The sequence below is a fragment of the Triturus cristatus genome, chromosome 4_2, assembly GCF_964204655.1.
Source record: "Triturus cristatus chromosome 4_2, aTriCri1.1, whole genome shotgun sequence".
Taxonomy (NCBI): Eukaryota; Metazoa; Chordata; class Amphibia; order Caudata; family Salamandridae; genus Triturus; species Triturus cristatus.
The window spans coordinates 418,490,699-418,510,023 of NC_140586.1; the positions used below are offsets into that span (position 1 = coordinate 418,490,699).

At 44.2% G+C, this 19,325-nt stretch overlaps 2 protein-coding genes across 2 annotated transcripts in view; one reads left to right on the forward strand and one right to left on the reverse strand.

The window, feature by feature from the left end:
- Positions 1-14,738, reverse strand: part of SASS6 (SAS-6 centriolar assembly protein) — a 238,305-nt gene extending 223,567 nt beyond the window's left edge. The window contains exon 1 of the mRNA XM_085601887.1: positions 14,496-14,738. Coding sequence (XP_085458013.1) covers positions 14,496-14,560 — 65 coding nt within the window. The 5' untranslated portion in view covers positions 14,561-14,738. The remainder of the gene's footprint in view (positions 1-14,495) is intronic.
- Positions 14,739-15,151: 413 nt separating this feature from the next.
- Positions 15,152-19,325, forward strand: part of TRMT13 (tRNA methyltransferase 13) — a 101,914-nt gene continuing 97,740 nt past the window's right edge. Inside the window, exon 1 of the mRNA XM_085601888.1 lies at positions 15,152-15,432. Coding sequence (XP_085458014.1) covers positions 15,247-15,432 — 186 coding nt within the window. The 5' untranslated portion in view covers positions 15,152-15,246. The remainder of the gene's footprint in view (positions 15,433-19,325) is intronic.

Consider the following 19,325-nt stretch of genomic DNA (forward strand, 5'->3'; position numbering starts at 1 on the left):
CAGTATGGATTGTGGTGGACAAACCTTGAAGGTTAACCCAGACTTGCCAGTGCTAGGGTCCACCTGCTGGTGCTAAGACAAAAGCGTTTCTAAGGTCTTGCGAAGACTTCTAAGGTCTAGCATGGGATTGTGCTCTCTCAGCAGAGTCGTCTGGTGGACTGGTTATTAAGGCTGAACCTGGTTCCCCAGTTCCAAATTCAGCAGCTGTGGCCATAGTGCCACATCGTCTTCCCCACTGAACACCATACTGTCCCACTGAGAAAAACTCACACTGCCTTCAAGTACAACCCAATTGCTGCCGGCTTTAAACACCTGGATGAGGCTCAATTTAAATGACGCAATAGACAAGAGCAATATACGGCCTACAAAAATAAGTAACATCATCCTGGAAAAAGCAAACACTCATAGGGGAATGCAAAATTTTGCAAACCATGTGAAATACAAGGAGGAACAACATTGTTACCTTAACGCTTTTACACTCACTATTCAGAAATCAGGGAGTGCTTTTGCCTGAAAGGGGCCTTGAATGGTCCCATTTCAATGTCCATTGCTGATATCCTTACAAAACGTTAGCAGTTGGACGCAGAGCCGCAGTACACATTTTGTTTTCCAATCCACACCTTGCAGTACCTCCAGGATTTGTGCACTAGTTGCAAGCCCAGGGAAAACAAAGACAAGAAAACAAAAATAGCGCTTCACTGGCAAACTCTGTAAAAGTGGCGCTTAGTTGTGGAGTAGATATAGCTCCTGCCTCTTGTAGGGGGTGTTACTATATACGGGCGCTACTAATGTTAACCCCTCAAACGGGAAGGCCGTTGAGAGCGCGTTATGAAGGAGAGGTCTCCCGCACAAAAGAGGTGCCCCTATTGAAAGCTAGACCTATGCAGAAAGCTTGGGCCAGTGAAGAAAGTAAACCGGTGCTAGAGAGGATTCCAGCGCCGAAGAGATGTCTGTAAGCGAAAGGTAGATGGGAACGGAAGAATGATTTCCAGCGCAGAGATAATCGCCCGTGAGGGGCAAGGATGGAAGAGATGGCTGTAAGGGAATGTTATTGGTATGGAAGACTGGATACCACCAAGGAACAAAGTGCATGAGGGAAAGGTAAATTGGTATGGAGGAAAGGTTTGCAGCACAATAAAGATGGCCCCAAGAGAAAAGTAAACCTGTGGAAATGCAAGCAGGAACAACATTTTTACCTTAACCTTAACGCTTTTACTCACTATTCAGAAATCAGCGAGTGCTTTTACCTGAAAGGAGCCAGGAAACGCCAGACTTGAAACGCCGATCGAGGAAACACCGAGATCAGCCTTGCAGCACTGAAGAGGCGACCCCACGTCCCGCTCCGTAAAGACCGCGCATAAAATGGCCGAACCTTCCGATGTAAAACAAAAAAAAAAAACGCCCACCACGTGTAAAAGGGGCAGGGACTACAAAAAAGAGAAAGAAACGAAAAAACACGCCCCCGAATCCGAAAAAGACGGGGCTTGTTTGGAGAGACAAAGCTCTTCTCCAATGGCTGACCGGCATTTAAGAGGCCAGCCAATGGAGAAGAGGGGCGGGTTCAAGCCCCTCTTTTGAAAAACATTAAATCTCGGAGCGAGAATGCGCAAGCGCAGCCGAGACCTAAAAAGGAAGGTTTGTGCCAGGCAAACAGTTTATTTTACCAAGTTGAAATGGCAGCTCAAAACTGCACTACAGGCTGCAGTGTCAGACCTGACACATGTTTAAAAGTACTACTTTGGTGGGTGGTATAATGAATGCTGCAGTCCCAATAGCATCATTTAATTTACAGGCCCTGGGTACTGGCTGTACCAAGTACTAGGGACTTACAAGTAAATTAAATATACCAATTTTACCATGTTTGGTGGAGACAGCACAAGCCTTTTTGCACTGGTAAAGTGCAGAGGCCACTGCAGAGACCTAAAGCCAACAAAACGAATCAGGCCAACATGAGGGGTGAAGGAAAGGATGCCAAATCTAACAGGATCTAGAGTAAGGCCCTTTATCGGTTTACTTTGAATCACCCTAAAATCACAATCATTTAAGGTACATATATGCTCAGATACCCAAGTTCCCAGTTCGTATACTCAAACAACACAACGTTTTGATTCTCAGTGCTTCCGAATATAACTGTACTGAAACTACTTACTCTACCCATCTAGCTGTCCCAAATGTTGTTGTTCTCGCATAAATTTCACGACACCCTTGACTTATCTACTGCTTAGTGCTAACTTTCTGATCCCTAACCAGATATATCGATATGCTAAAGAGGAGTCCTCAGTTATATTTACTGGATCCGGTTTGTTCAACATTAGCACTGGTTTGGTCAGCAACTAGGTCTTGTATATATGTAGTTATAACCTCCTTTCAAGTGATAAAACCTCTGGTGCAGTACAAGACTTTGATTAAAGCTGTGGTAATTAAATGTCATGTTTCTTAATGGTCTTTTCCAGCATGGATGATGTGCAAAGAGGAATAAGGGTTTGTTGGCCATTGCATCAATAAGGGGCATGATTTTTCGTGTCCTGTGCTCAGCTGTTCAAACTCCATTATAACTGACACTGATTTAAGGACAATTGGCCAAGCCGTTATTATATGACATATTAATAGACGCAGTCTTGGTTAGTGGGAGCCTCCACTGCTCACTTGCACCAATGAAATGTGCACTATACTCGCTGACCCACTACATAGGCTGCGAAAACATAACTTTCTCAACCTCGCTAAACCCTCATACATGTGAAATAATCTTTCTATGATATTAGGGACCCTTAAAACAAGACAGAATTAAATTGGAAATGCTTAAGTTGCTAGCCTTCCAAAAAGCACCAAAATTTTTTTTTTTAAACAACTTTCTACTCAGTTGGGAAGGACAAAAAATGAAACAGTGCTCATGTGGCATCACTTAGGGCAGCTAGGACTATTGAACCATAGGTTGAACAGATTTTCCATAGTGAAAACCAGAGCAGGTCACAGAAAGAAGTTAGACTACAACTTGACAGTCAATAGACCATAGAGGAGGATGTGATACAAGCTGTAAAACACAAGACAAACTGAAGCAGTGAATATGCCATCTGTTTGGGTGTAAGTAACATCATCCGGGAGACTTGAGTTATGGTTAAAGTTTACAGTTACAATAGAAATGTAATTCATACATTATGTTTATTTATCCTTCTGTACCCTTGACATTCCTCATACTATCTCTTTCCTTCCTTCATTCTACTGCTTATGCTTTACAGGGGCGGCTGGTGTTAATGGGCGTCGCCCTGCCCCTACCACTCTGAGGGGAGAGGCAAAAAGAGAATTTAGAACATCATGACGCAGTTGAAAATAAAATACTACTTGCTGCTCTCTTATTTTTTATGGGCAGCTGTGATTAACTTTGCAGATGTCCTTCTCCTGCTGGGCATGTGCCTGCTGGGCGAGTTATTCTTCGACCTGCAGGCACAAGCTACAGCTACAGCTGTGACATCAGGGCAGAGGGCGTGCCGATTTTCAATGCCCTGAATAAGGCTGGAATTCGGGTGCTTTCACAATGGCCCTGGGAGGAGTCCACAGAACTCCATTCATTTCAATGGCAGGGGGCGGGGCAAGCCGAGCAGGAGAACGAGGTAATGGGTGTTAACAATTTAAACTCATCACGAGTAGGGGGCGGGCTGTAGGAGGGGTGCAGCTGGATTCTCCCTTCATTCCTCCTGCATCGTGTGCTTTCACTTTTGGAAACGTTACTTATCTAGCTGAGCCTGAGGCCTTTCTCTGTGGACACCTCTCTCATCTTGTTCGACACACAGGCCCAAAAGAATACAGGTTGGCACCTATGTTTTCTTTAAGCTGCTATTACAGGAGTCCCCTGGCTACATTAGAGAGTTCAGCTATTTTTACCTACAGTAGATATGGCGCCAAGTGCCCAAGACTCGAACAGCGCGTAGTGCTTTTTTATCCTCTCTCAAAGTTTTCCGTCTCCTGCCTTCCTAGTGAGCCAGGGATCCGGAATCAGGTTGATGGGTTTGTGATCAGCTGAGGTTGTTTGTCGGGGTGTGTCACTGCCGAGTGGAGCTTCAATATGGAGGATGCACGTGTCTGTGAGCCAAGGTTGTATCGTGAAAGTAAGACTCCAGAAAAGGGGTGGCACGTGGAGTGATAGAAAAAAGCAGCACATCCTTTATGGTAACGTTGGAATAATTAATTCCATGTTTCTTTTGCCACGTAGGTACAATTTCAGTTTCATTTAGAAAAGTTCCTTTCAGGCTACTTTATCTGTTTCACTTGAACCTCGTGCACAGGCCCCAAACGCCCCCCCTCCCCCCGGTCGTGTGTGTCAACCCGGGATGAGACAGCTTCCCGGGCACACACAGCCGCACTCTAGTACTTCACAGGTCTTTAAAAGACTGTTTACGTATTAACGAGACTATGATATTTTTCACCCCTTCTTAGAGCCCCTGCAGCTCGAATCTGCCTTTAGCTTGAAGAACCCGCCCCCCCCACCCCGGAATATGGCTCTAGTTGCGCCTCTGGCGGTAGATGTACATTTGACTGCACTGCAGCTGGCCTAAACGCACTCATTGATACTACGTCTGCTAATGCCACATATTTTCCACACAATTAATTGCCCAACATGCATCATACACATTTTAAAATTAAAATTGTTTTTAATTCACGGTCTGGACAACCACGTGCTCAATGTCTCACTCTACTGCAGGTGCTTCACAACAGACGAGAACTTCACCCTGCTCCATTCCCCCACCCTCTCCCTCTCCCCACACACACGTCCAGGTTAGGCTGAGGACGCATTTGGGTGTCACATGCTTTGTGGGAAGAGAATAGACAAAAACCTCCGTTTGCTAGTCTTTAGTGCTGCACAGTCTGCATATTAATTATAGCGCTGCGCATTAATGGGCACTGAGTGCAGCTTATTACAAAAGATTATGACCGGCCTGTCATTTGTGCCTGCTTTTTATCTATATGTTTTGGGTGTGAATCTTTTCTCGGTTTACCTCGTTGCTTGCTGGGACATTAAGTTCAAGCGTTACTAGATTCCTTTGGGAAATGAAACTGGAAGAACTGCAAGCCCCAGAAAGGCCCTCCCTGGGAACCATAACACTTTCCTGTGCACAGGCATACACTATCAGTGCCTCGAAGTAAGGGCAGTGCAATCAGCTGTTCCTAAGTGAGTGGAGCCGAGGGACACGGCAGGAGGCGTAGGATGGGCGCCGAGGAGCTAGGCTTCAAGCTTCCCTAGACCCTGCTGGTAAGGAGGATTCCTGGGAGGGAGAGGAGCGCAGGCAGGGAAGGCCAAACAGCAAAAGGCAATCCAGAGGGTGAACAATAGGCAGCCCCCTGTGTCTCCAGTGTTCACCTTAGTGTCACTCTGTAACCCCTATCCATTCTGTGTGCACTTGCACTGGCTGTGGAGTCCGTGGACCTATTTTGTAGACCAAGCAGGCCCAGGCCTCCCCGGTATTTTCTACAGAACCCCCAGGAAGGCTATGAGCCCCATGTAAACACCTTAACCTTCAATACTTGGTCTATTGGCATCCTGTATAACCTTTTTAAATGTCAGGCTGTATGCAACATCCTCCCCTTCTCTGTGCACACTGCTCCCCTATATAAACCCCAAGCCATCGATAATCTCTGTGCTTCCTTTGTACACTGTGATTTGGAAACCCCGAGCCTCCTGTACTGTACACAGTGACTGGCCTCCTCAGTAAGCAGTAGCTGGATCTCCGGGGTCCCACGATACCCTTCCATTTCTGGTGATTACAGCAGTTTTAAGATCTTCTTAGAATTTCTTTTTTGCTCAAATGGGTGTAATTTCTGTTATTTATAGGTTTCCCTTATCTTCATTGCGTGATTTTGCTCCCGAGAAAGTGTCACTCATAGTCGTTAAAGTCACTCATAATTTCTCTGAAGTTATGAAATTGTCACACATAGAAATCTGAAACCTTGTCAGCTAAGCACCGCCGGTGTTTTTCTGTTTCAGCGGTGCACATCCTATGCCTGTTTCTTGTTGTAGTGGTCATCCCATGTCTGTCTCTGCAGAGCACATCGCGCCCCTTTCTGTAGCGTGGCAGCCGGTACCTGTCTCTTGTGACTTGTATTATAAGAAGTGGCTTAAAAATCCCAGGCTGCAAAGTGACGATATAAAATCAAACCGAGAGGGGGAATCACAGTTAGGGCCTCTGTGGACCCCAGGGGCGCACAAACACTGAACATGGCAAAGACCCACCCCAGGGCAGCACAATCTGCAGATCAGCACTGAGGCAGCTGAAATAGCTTTCAAATAACAGTGTGGGTTTGGAAATATGGCAATTGAAAGTAAAAGCAGGGTCTAATTTTAAAAAAGTGAAATTTAAACGCAGAACAGATGCATTAGGTACATGTCTTACTGTGAGCTGACAGGATATTGTGACCCCTCTCCCACAGGCGTGTTTTTAAACCAAGTTACATTTTAGCTATATTTCAGTAAAAACTTTTAAAAAATGCTTACAAATAAAAGCAGAGCTAAAAATGTTTTTTTCCAATTGTATTAGTTCGTGGCTGAACATTTGGAAAAACAGAATTATTCTGTGGTTTCCTGTTATGATTTACATCTCAAGCAATAAAGCTACATAGAGATTCACATTTAATGCAGATGCCCCTGTGGCTCTGAAAAAAAAGGCCATCGGCCTGGGCATTGAACAAAGGAATCACTTGTCCAAGGTGAGACATCAGATGATCAGGGTGAAGCAGGAGGCAGTTTGATAAGCAGCATGAAAGTAATAGCAGCATTTCTAAAATAACGTTCACCAACCTAATCATGTTCTCAAATGTGTGCATCCGCAGTAAAGTAAAATGCAGAGATAAATCTTCACAGAGCAGGAAACATGCAGCATTCTTAAAAAAATAAAATTTAAAAAAAAAGACATTCAAGTCACCGTATTCCATTTGTGGCATTATTCGGGAGGATGCGCTGCATGTTAAAATATTATTTGTATATTTTACAATATCAACGAGTAATTACAAGTCTATTTCCTTAAGTAGAAGATACAAAAAAATAACAGTTAAAAGTGGCTTTGGAACACAGAAAATGCACACTTTGTAAAATGGTAACACTAGATAATTCCTGAGCGACGTATCTCCATCACCTCTATAGCTCATAAAAATTGACAATTTCTTAAATAAATAATTCGATCGTATTGCTTTATTAACCTTCCTGCTTCCTCAAATTTGCTTGAAAATGCACCATTTGCCCACTCTTTTTTTCAAAATGTTCTCCCCCCCAAACCCTCCGTAGGTTGTAGGGGCTCGCTTACTACGCTCGCTCACCACAGTGCAGTACAACATTCATTTTACGCCCACCACTTTCAAATGTCACCAGCCGCCCCTGATGCTTTACTTCATTCTTTTCTCTCGCTCAAAAGATTCTGTTTTCCTCCTATTTGGTCTGTGCTCGTAATCTTCCAATTCTCTCTGCTTGCATGTTTTCTTTAGCTTCTCTGCTCCAACGTAATGCCTCTTGTTCCATTGAGAAAGTGCTCTCTAATGCCCCGTTTTAAGGAACATAGATTTAATCTTTCTAATTATATCCCTTTACCCTCAGACCACGGCAGGGGCGCAACTAGGTCTTAACTTCGGGGGGGGGGGCTAACATGGCAAACAAAGGGGCGTGGTTAACATGTTATTCAATGGGGGCGGGGCAAAAATGGCAGACAATCAGGTTCGGGTAATGCCCAGGCCAAGCTGAGAAAAAGAAGTGGCAAATTCTGCATTTGAAACTGGACAACAATAAGTTTTATGAGAATTAAATTGGAGAACAGAGGGTAATGTGAACCATGTATATAATAACAGACAAGGGATTCATTCATCTTGCAATAAAGTGTCACTCAAGTACATTATATTGTCTCACAACGATATTATGTAGACGATTAAAATTACACCCTTTTTTCTAATGGAGTGCCCATGAAACTGGGTCAAAAGAGCCCAGAACAACATACTACTCTCTGAAAAACCTAGACTGTTCACAGATATAATTCACACAAAAGAGGGGACTCTGTCCACCACCCAAAGACACAGAAGGAATTTCAGATTTTGCAATGTGTCCATTTGCAGTGTTGTTACAAACGATAGCACCAACAAACATTAATTTATTGGCAGTACAGACATTAAAGCATGGTGCTTTAATGTATAGGCAGTGGAAGTAGGGGTGGGTGGGGTATTGTGCAGCAGCACCCACATAATAACCATGCTGGAATTCAGAGGGTGCATGAGAAATAATAAAGCATTTACATGTTACATTTTCTGTTTTTCAAAAGACAGGTCAAATGCCAGGCTCTTGATACTGCAAAAAATACAGAACTTGGTAATTATATCCCTGTCACAAAGTTCCAATCCTCACCTCTTCGGCTGGTGCAGCTCCTATTGTAATTGCATTTATATAGCGCTCACTAACCCTGACAAGCACGCTACTCTGGAACCCACAGAGGATCAGTGGTGAATTAGTATAGTGAAATATGAAAGTAAATTGAGTGGTGGATATGTTAGTCTGTTATTTGGATTGAGAAGGATAGAAGAGGGAAAAGGTTTGCATTTATATAGCACTTACTACCTCATATGAGGTGTTGAAGCGCTTTTTGGTGGGTAGCACGCTACTCTGGAACCCAAACCGGATTAGTGGGGAACTGGTATAAGGAAATATTAAACTAATCTGAGTGGTGGAGATGTTAGTCTGTTATTTGTATTGAAAAGGAATAGTGGAGGGATAGAAGAAGGAAGAATCTAGAATGTTTTTTTGGGGGGGGGTTCATAGCAGTAGGAGAGGGTTTGGGGATGGAGGGGGAAGAGTCAGAGGGAAGCGCTTAGAAAGGCTTGTTTGGGAGATCTGAATAGTAAAAGAGGTATGCGATGATGGAAGGAGGTAAGAGTATGGGGTTTAGGATGAATGAAAGAGTGGCGTTAGAGAATATATTGATAGATGTATAGAGTTAGAAATAGGGCAGCGCATTGGAGAGAGTAGTAGTGAGGTTTGAGATGAGTCAGAGTGGAGGTAGAGAATATATTGCAAGAGATATATGGTGAGATCTAGGGTAGTGCAAAGTAATAAATATAAAGATACACAAGTACATGAAAGGTATCTAAATGCATAAGGAAGGTAATCTATGTAGGATAAAGTTGCATTTAATAAACTAAGACTTTCAAGTGTTTTTGTACTTGTGTGTTTGTGTTAGGTGTTAGATTATTCCGTACCATTACAGACCACTATCCCACCTGAAATAAAGGAAAAAGCTAAAAACCTGTATTTTCACACTATAATTCCTTCCACCAAGCTGAATCTGTTATCAGTTTCATATCTATAGCACCAAGAGGCTCCTAGAGTACATGTTTTAACAAATGGCCAAATAATACTAAAGGATGAAAAAAAATAACAAAATGAGACCACACACAAGCCAATTTGCCTTGTAAACAAAATATGAAATGAAACTAAGAAAAAGTAATTATCCTAGGCTAGACCCATGGCCTGGGAACAAGCCTGGTGTTATATATCAGCTTAACACATTGGGCCTGGCTTCAGATGGAGGAAATTCTTACAAAGAACTGCCGGTTACTTGCAAGAGGCATCGTAAAATGTGTATTATGATGGTGTAACAATTGGATTACAGCACAGTGAATGTTTAAGATTGGCAGGTTTTATCGGTCTTTTTTGAGATAGAGGGTGAATCGAAGAAAAAAATGAAAATAAACTAAAAATCCACAAATAAACTTACGAACCTGTCTGCAATACACATACTACCAATCCAAACTTAGGACATGGTAGACATATTCGGCCATCATCTGTTGTTACAGTCCTGTAGACTACTTTAGAAAGACCAACCTACCCCTTGACTGGATGTAATAGAAATGGGCCCCATATGCTTCAAAAGACATCACAGACAGGGACGCCCCCCCCCCCCCACCCGTGGCACCACTGGCCGGGGCCACTCAGCAGATAAGGGGGCTTGTTCTGCTTCTCATCAGCACCTCATCTCTTGCAAGGACATGCCAGGGGCACTACTGCCTCAAGGCCACTTGCTGAAAATGAAGCCACGATCTGCTTCGCAACAGCATCACTTGCAAGTACCACCCGTCCATAGTACCACTGTCCGGCCCACTCAGCAGACACGGGGCAGGTATCTGTGGCATCACTGCCCCAAGCCCACACAGCTGAACTGAGGCCTAGCACACGCCCCTGACCACCACCTCCATCACACTTGTGGTGTAAGGTGAGGACACACCAGGTGTTGCACAACTTCACAGCCATCATTCTCAAGGCAGGATCTCTGCTCTCACTTCACCATGCTACCATACAGCCCACCCAGGAGTTCAGAAACCGAAACCAAGCACCTACATCCATCAATGCACAAGCATTGTGGGGAACCAGGGCCTAACATGTTATTTCCAACCAAGTAATGCCCTTCAGTGACAAGATTTCTTAAAAATGATAAAAACGGATTGAACATAGAACGGACCAGTCAAGTATTTAAATGAAAGAGTTGCTTTCCGCTCGGCTGCTTGCGCCTTCCTATTAATAGTTGGGCCACTGTTGCCAGCTTCTGGTGACAGCGTCACCCCAGGCACCAACTGTAGGCGCTTCCATGCTCCCTACCTCAATATGCCGCTTTCATAGCCAGCACGAGCACTGTCACCAGTGGCAAAACTCACTAGGCGCTATATCCGTGCTTACGCACATTCACAGCTCCCCTCCACCCCAACATCCTCTTCCAACCAATAAAGGGACCATAGGATGCAATAAGCAGCACTATCCTGCACCCCTATTCACTGTGTTCAGTCAGGAAACTGATAATGCATGTAAACCTGGGATGTACTGTGCGCACAGCGGCGGGCCACACAAAGAATGCCCGCACAGTAACCACAGGACACACGTGTGGTGCTCTTGACACAGCCCTCTAACAATTACCATTGCAATGTGTCTCCTCCCCTCCTGCAGATCTGCGGATTGAGCGCGTGCTGCATTGATCTCATGTGTAGCCTACGCATCACAAGCTTGATTCCCGGCACAGCCACTCAACTTTTTGTACTCCCAACAACAAAACAAGCATTGGCAAAGCCAATAGGTCTCGCCTTGGGGACCTTATAAGTGTTTAGTCAGAGCTATTGGTTATGTGTTTAAGCTTTAGTGTTGAGCAGTGTGGCTGCTGTGCAGCATGTTGGAAAGTTATAATTAAAGTGTTAAGCATTTTTTTGTTACCTTCTCTACAATTAAGATGAGATTATGTCTAATTAAATGGCCTTATTAAAATAAAAATGTATATAAAAATTTTTTTAGTGTTGGCAACTTTTTCATAACTGTTCTAATGTTTATTATAGGTTTTTTTTGAGTGGGGGCAGATATAAATAACAGGAGAGTAGAGATTGGGACACGGTAGGTGAATTATAATTTGAGTAACAGACGGATATTAGGGGAGAATTAACAGATGCCAGATTTTGAGGGTACTATGGAGCTATAGCAAGAGGCAGCCCTTACGCAAAAAGTGAATAACATAGCCAGCAGTGCACTTTTACCCCATTCTTTACTCTTTTATAGACCCCGCCCTCCTCTTTGTATCCAACAATAGAGCACCGTTATCACCATTGAACAAGAAAACATGAAAAGGGAAAATAAAGAGTGGGGGAAAGAAGGAAGGACAGAACGCTAAGATAAATAAGAACAGAGCAAGAAAAGAAAAGAGGATGAGAAAATTAAAAAAAACTGACGAGCCAGTAATGGCAGGAACAAGAGAAGGAGATTAAAAGAGTCAAGAGGAAGAATAAATAAATAAGAAAGGGGGGCAGAAGAGAAGAAGAAGGGGGAAGGGCACTATGGGAAAGATAAAGGCGGAAATAAATAAAAAGGTTAAGATGAAAGAAAACAGTGAAAACACCACCATCAGGCAACAATGCCCCTCATCTCTCCATAGCCCCTTTCTCACATCCATTTAATTTGTTTAAAGCGCTGGTAAAGGCTGGCTTTACTAATCCACTCAGCTATCCACATAAAATACAGACCTGTTCTTTGCAGCAGGCATGTTAACCATCTACGCTACTTTAAAGCAAGTAAAAAGTGCCACTAAACAAAACTTCCATCTCTCTCTCTCTGTCTAGCAGGATCATTAATCACAAGAGTTATCTTGACATTTTTGTTTCTGCCTGAAACGTGGACACCCAAGAAACTGTGCGGCAGGTGCTTTTAAATATTAAATTAGGCTAAACACAGCACGCCCCCTCAGGTCAGCGTCCCCCTCCAGGTCAGCGCAGTGCAGCCACACTGGTTGCATTTCTTTAAAGCCAGCCCTGGAATGTGACCTCTGTAGTTTGCATAAGGGCAATATTTGGGCCCCTGCGCTCTGCACTAAAGTTGAGTCTTCCATGAAGTGTGGGGTGAAGGTTGGTCTCAGCTGCCGTTTGAGGATGAGCCCTCCGTAGTGTGCTCGAGTGTAATTAATGTTTAGACTCTGCAGTGCGAGGTGAGCTTTAGTCCTGGCAGCAGTTCGGGGTGAGGGTTGGTTCCAGCTGCTGTTTGAGGTGAGTGTGAGGATGGGACCCCTGCAGTTTCCATGAGTGTACTAAGGTTTGTACTCTTCAGTGTGCGGTGAACTTGAGTCCTTCATGCAGTGTTGGGTGAATGTTGATGCCACCTACATTTTGGGCTGATTGTGAGACTGAGACCCCTGCAGCTTCCATGAGTGTGACATTTGCACCTGTGCAGTGTGAGGAAGAGCACGCTGTAGTTTGCGTTAGTAAGATGAATGTTTGAACTCTGCAGTGTGAGGTGGCCTTTAATCCTGGCTGCAGTTTGGAGATTTTTGTGTGACTGAAAAGTCACACCTGTTGCATGATCTTCAGCGCATCTATACATTACGACCCAAAAGTACAGGATCTTGAACTGGATGACACCGCAGACAACAGATATCTCTACGAGACATTATTTATATCAGACTGGGGAAATTCCACACAAGTGCATTTTACGAACAAGGAAACCACTTTCAAGAAACTTCATGCACCAAAAACATCCAGTAAAACAACGCTCCAAGTACAGACTGGATACAAGTAAGGACAGCTCCTGAGAAAAAAAATCAGTTGAGGTGTTCTTCGAAAAGCGGTGTCCAAAATGCCCAGGGCAGGCGGGGCCTCACTTGAGAGGTCAGGCATGAAACTCAAGATCACACAACAGGACTCTTGGCGCAGGGAGTGGGAAGATGTGCACAGCAGGGGTAAAGGGATGGCCAGTGCGGGTGACGCTTTTCCTTTGTAAAGGAATTCCTGCTGGCGTCACATCCCCTGCTGTGCACATCTTCACACTTCATGCTGCACAGCACATCAAACGTACTTACGTGAAATCCCTGCTTCAGGCAAGGATATCACCTCGGTGGCACCCCTCTCAAAGAAAACAAAAGGTGGGGGGCAGGGAGGGATGCTGAAACCTTCAGAGGCTGGCTGCCTCCGGCTGGTTCTGGGCCTCTCAGAAGGGGTCATTAAAATCACATTCTCGGATTCTAAAGCATCCGAGAACAAAAGTGGAGGCTTAATACAAATGAAAGTGGGGAAAAGGTTCATTCCTTCATTATTTTAGATCCCTGAAAATCAAGAAAGTGTGTTGTGCTGTCATCTGAACCTTGAAGATGAGGGGGGGGGGGGGGGGGGGGGGTCTGAAGCCCGTTCAGCCCAATGGGTGTTGCGCGCCTGGACCACGGAGCCTAAAATGTAGGCTCACCTCCCTTGCAATCGGCTGGTTCCCAAACTTGCTCGTGCCCATGAAGCGCCAATATTGCTGGGGAAGTTAGTCTATTTTCTGGATATGCTTCACTAAGACTGGACTTATACAGCATTGCGCTTTCGGGACATATTTCTCAAGATTCAAGCTGTCCTCTACGCCTAATCAGTTTCCACTCTAGCCCATAATTAATGTTTAATTACATTCAAATGTAAGACATTCTGGCATCAATAAAGGATACTGCTGCTTAAACATTAACGTGCTCTCAGCATGGATAGACCACTCGCAATCTTTCCTTGCAGATGGAACGAGTACTACAAAACGCTTTAACTAAATACGAGGTCTCATACTGGTTTTCATTTGCAAAATGGGACATCGAGTAATTACAAGGAAACCGAACCTGCCACAACCTGCTCTATGGTTTATATTTGATAGAGTTTCCCGAGTGAAAACCCATATGTAAAGTACAACTAATAACATAACTGCACCCTGACCAACCATCTTTGCTTATCATATTATGGTGCGCCCAGCAACAAAAACGATAAAGAAACATATACGAGGAAGAATCGTCAACACCAATACAATTTAAGCCAAAGTAATAGTACCCACAAAACTCAAATAGAAAACTACCAAATTGTCATTAAGGCTATTAACTGTGGCGTTCACTAATTGCTGACAAGTATGCATGTTTCCTCTCAATATGACCCTTCTCCCGGCGCACAACCCTTATAGATTTTCCGGGTTCTTCCTATTGACACCCCATTTCTCATCCCACCTCTCCTCACAGTCCTTGCACTTTATCTGCGTGGCCACCAGCTGGTTGAAGAGGAGGTCAGCCATTGCCAGATCATGCTCCCCTGTCTCTGGTACTCTCCGAGCAGCGGCTTTTTCGGTGTTCCCACTTCTGCCCCGCAGGATCTCAGGTTCCAAAGGATTTCCAGCTTTGAGTTTGGCGCTACCCGCCCGCCGTTGCTGAGACTACAGGCAACCGCCCGCAGCGCCGACGTAATGTAGGACCTCTAACCTCACGCACGAAGGGGCGGAACCGGAGAAAGCAGGACAGGGAGTCGTCATTGTTCTGGGCTCTTATCCTATTTCTTGATCCTAAATTGGTACACATTAGTTGTGTGCCGATTTACGATTCTATGAAATATGTCAAATTGTGACATATTGGACGCTGTGTAATATAGAGATTAATAACGTAATAATGTTAACTTCGCTGTTTTGCAGTATCAGTGTTTTGCAGTATTCAACGTACGCAATTGCTGGGTAACGAAGTACCTAATAGAGGCAGCGTCTGATGGATCCCAACCTAAATGTAATGTTGTCACTGTGTCGTTCTTATCTACCGACAAAACAAAATACTTCACATGAGTATAAATAGTGCGTTCTGAAGGTGTTCATGCTTACTTTTCTCACTTCCCCTCGTCAACTTTCTTCCAATCAGCCCTTTCCAAGATGGCTGCTAAAATGACGTCTGCTTTCTGTTTTGATTAGACACAAGCCCGTAGTGTTGGGATGGCTGCATGATTTGTTCCTTCCTGGAGTCAGCCTGTATCGTTGCAAAAATGGCAGCGCCTGTCGAAGACGGTGTGCATGCACCAATGCCAGGCAGATGTGGTTTCTACGTGGCAAAAAAGAGCAGATTCTGCAAAATGATTGTGTCAGAAGGAAAGAGGTTATGCGGGGAGCACGCAATGCACGGAAAGGAAGTATGGAATATGTTTAGGTTGAGTTTAATAGACAGTGCAGCTGGTTGTGAAAGACGTATTGTGAATTTACCAGTAATGTAAATAAGCTATGCAGCCCGAGCATTGTTTATTATTGGTTGGCTTTACTGTCACTCTCATTTGCCTACTTCTTATTTGATGGCTTGCCTTGTCCATATTGTGTTTATCCCTCCCTTGGAACGTCGCTGGTAAACTTGTATCCTCTTGCCAATTTGCTTTCCACTCCCTCACACTCCACATTTGCGTTTCTCTACCCCCCCCACCGTCCCTGTGTTGCTTCGCCCACCCACTTTAAGAAAAACTGTTTTCCCACTTTGTCCTTTTTATTTACCGATCCAACTCGGATCTGTAACTTAAAGGGAAACTAGCATTGGCATAGCCAACAGGTCTCGCCTTTCGGACCTTATAAGTGTTTACCCATGCAACAGTTGATGTCGTTGCACCAAGGATATTGTGCTGGATAAGTAAACACTTATAAGGTCCCAAAGGCAATAACTATTGGATATGCCAATGCTTGTGTCTTATACTAATAGTGAATAATATTATATTATTTGCTGTTAGTTTAATAAAACAAGCGGACACGCTGCGGTGGCATAGAGTGATGTGTTTGCGCTCAGTGATGCTGTGGTTGCATTGAGCGATGCTGTGGTGGCGCAGAGCGATGCTGTGGTGGCGCAGAGTGATGTTCTGGTGGCGCAGAGTGATGTTCTGGTGGCGCTGAGTGATGCTGTTGTGGCACTGAGTGATCCTGTGGTGGTGTAGAGTGATGCTGTTGTGACCGAGTGTGTTTCCTAGTTACAGGGGTAGTAGAGGGCTGTAGTGGTAGTAGAGGTGTATTAGCGGGTTAGAAGAGGTGTAGAAGAGGGTTTGGGGTGGTAGTAGGGTATAAGGGTAGTACTGAGAGGTACTTGTTCTAAGTGATAGTTTACAAACATTTTTTAAAATGTGAAAAGAGCCCTTGCAGTCGCAGGTTCAGGACAGGAGGACATAATGTGGCGTTAGACCAGAGCTGTTGACTAAGGAGCTGGGAAAATGGGTTCGAGTCTTGGCGTCGGCACACCATCCTGTGATTTTGGGCAAATCACTTATTCTCCCTGTTGCTACCAAACTGAACAGTCCTGTGTAAAGTAAGTGGTGCTCATGTAAAGCACTCTAATAATACGTTCAGGTACTGTTCATGCTTTATAGTACTTGTTCAAAGTGATAGTTTACAAACATTTTTTAAAATGTGAAAAGTGCCCTTGCAGTCGCAGGTTCAGGACAGGAGGAGATACTGTGGTGTTAGACCTGAGCTGCTGACTAAGGAGCTGGGAAAATGGGTTTGAGTTGTGACGTGGGCACAACATCCTGTGATCTTGAGCAAATCACTTATTCTCCCTGTTCCTACCAAACTGAACAGTCCCGTGTAAAGTAAGTGGTGCTCATGTCAAGCACTAATAATACGTTTGGGTACTGTTCATGCTTTATAAAACTGCTTATAAAAAAGAAAGACGGAGGATGGCACGTTATTCCACTGTACTGTGCGGTACTTGTTCTAAGTGATAGTTTACAAACATTTTTTAAAATCTGAAAAGAGCCCTTGCAAGTCGCAGGTTCAGGACAGGAGGAGATAATGTGGCGTTAGACCAGAGCTGCTGACTAAGGAGCTGTGAAAATGGGTTCGAGTTTTGGCGTGGGCACACCATCCTGTGATCTTGAGCAACTCACGTTTACAAACATTTTTTAAAATGTGAAAAGAGCCCTTGCAGTCGCAGGTTCAGGACAGGAGGAGATAATGTGGCGTTAGACCTTAGCTGCTGACTAAGGAGCTGGGAAAATCGGTTCGAGTTTTGGCGTGGGCACACCATCCTGTGATCTTGAGCAAATCTCCCTGTTCCTACAAAACAGCCTTTTTTTAGAAAATGAACAGTCCTGTGTAAAGTGAGTGGAAAAGTAGAGCTGGTAAAATGGTAAAAAAAAAAAATGAGACACGGAAAACACGAGCACTGTATGAAGTGCTTCAAGACAAAGAAAAAATAAATAAAGTTATAGTGTCAACACAAGCACTGTATGAAGTGCTCCAAGAAAAGGAAAAAATAAATAAAGTTATTAGTGTGTTTGAATATCATTAATGAAGCCGGATGGCTCTGTCTGACTTCAAACCCAGTGGCACCTGTTGTCTGTTACGCAGTAAGAGAGGGGGAGGAGCAGGTGAGAGAGGGGGAGGAAAGCCTGCCATGCGAGGGATGCAGGATAGCAGCTGTGCGCGTGCACGACATCGCGAACGCAAGCTGGAGGCCTGAAAAGCCACTAGTTTTAACTTCCAAAACCCGCTTACTAAAACTCTCGCCAGAGCAGCGCTATAAGCGCTGGCTCAGGTGAGACCTAAAAGGTGCCTGCCTCATTTTGTAGGTACGTGCATATGTGGTGCATTTGCATACAAAATGGCTCTGACGAACGTGTCATAGGTTTTTAAAAAAGGATTACTCTTTTATGAATGTAGCACAGCATCAGGGATGCTCCATGGCATCGTTAAAGACCTTTGACAAAGCCAATAGTTTCCCCAACACGTGACCTTTTGGCTTTGCCAATGCTAGTTTTAGGTGAGCCTACCAGACAGTGATTGCAAAAGACCTGTTTGTTGCAGGCCTATATGTTCACAGGGGCTTACTGCCTGCCCTTTGCAGAGCTGCTAAGTTTCCCAGGTCCATGCATTACTAGTTTGGCTAGTGTGGGCTTTTTCTTAGGATACTGAGACTTGTAGTCCTAGTTCTATACTGAATCAAATAAGACTACAAGTCCCAGAATAAATAAGCATCGGTAAATGCATTAGGTTTTGCCTATGTGATTAATAATAAGCTGTTTTTGTTGTAAGTTGTAGCTAGATGAGTGGTTGTACAATATAAGTTACGGAAAGTCTGTAAACCTCTTCAGTGCCCATGACGAGATAGTCTCGGCATGGAGCACGGTTGCGCTGTGCCCATGACGAGACTATCTCGTCATGAACCCCACCCACTAGTGCAACGCCCGGCACAGGAGGGGGAAAGGGCGTGGCACTGAAGGGGTTAAAGTGTTATGACTTGTTTATGTACAAAAAGGCAATATATTGTGTTGTTACTAGTGGGATAGGTCGGGAAATTATTAGCAACATTTTGAAAAATGGAAGACGGAAATAATAGAATGAATTGATATAATCGCAATATTACGTGTTTAGAGGAGTTCTGACAACTTTTGGGCCGGTGCCACTGCACCTGCTGCATCATTCAAATAATGCACCTAGTGCCTGCAGAATAACTACATTTGTGACTGCCTGTTTAGTAGTAAAATATAGCAATATTTGGTGTTTAGAGGAGTTCTGACGGCTTTTGCCCCAGTGCCACTGCACCTGCAGCATCATTGAAATCATGGCTCTAGTGCCTGCTAGATAACTGCACTTGTGACTGCCTGTTTAGTATTAACATTTAGCAATATTCAGTGTTTAGTGGGATCCCTAGAGCTTTTGGCCCCGGTGCCACTTCACCTGTTGCACCATTCAAATCAAGCCCCTTTTAACTACAATTGTGTCTGCATGTATAGTAGTAAAATATAGCAATATTAGGTGTTTAGAGGAGTTCTGACAATGTTTGGGCCCAGTGCTGCTGCACCATTCAAATCATGACCCTGTTGTCTGCAAAGTAACTGCAATTGTGACTGCCCGTTTAGTAGTAAAATATAGCAATATTAGCTGTTTAGTGGGGTGCCTAGAGCTTTTGGTCCTGGTACTACTGCACCTGCTACACCACTCAAAGCATGACCGTATTGCCTGCTAGATAAATAAACTTGTGACCGTCTTGTTTAATAGTAAAATTTAGCAATATTCTGGATTTAGTGGGTCCCTAGAGCTTTTGGCCTAGAGC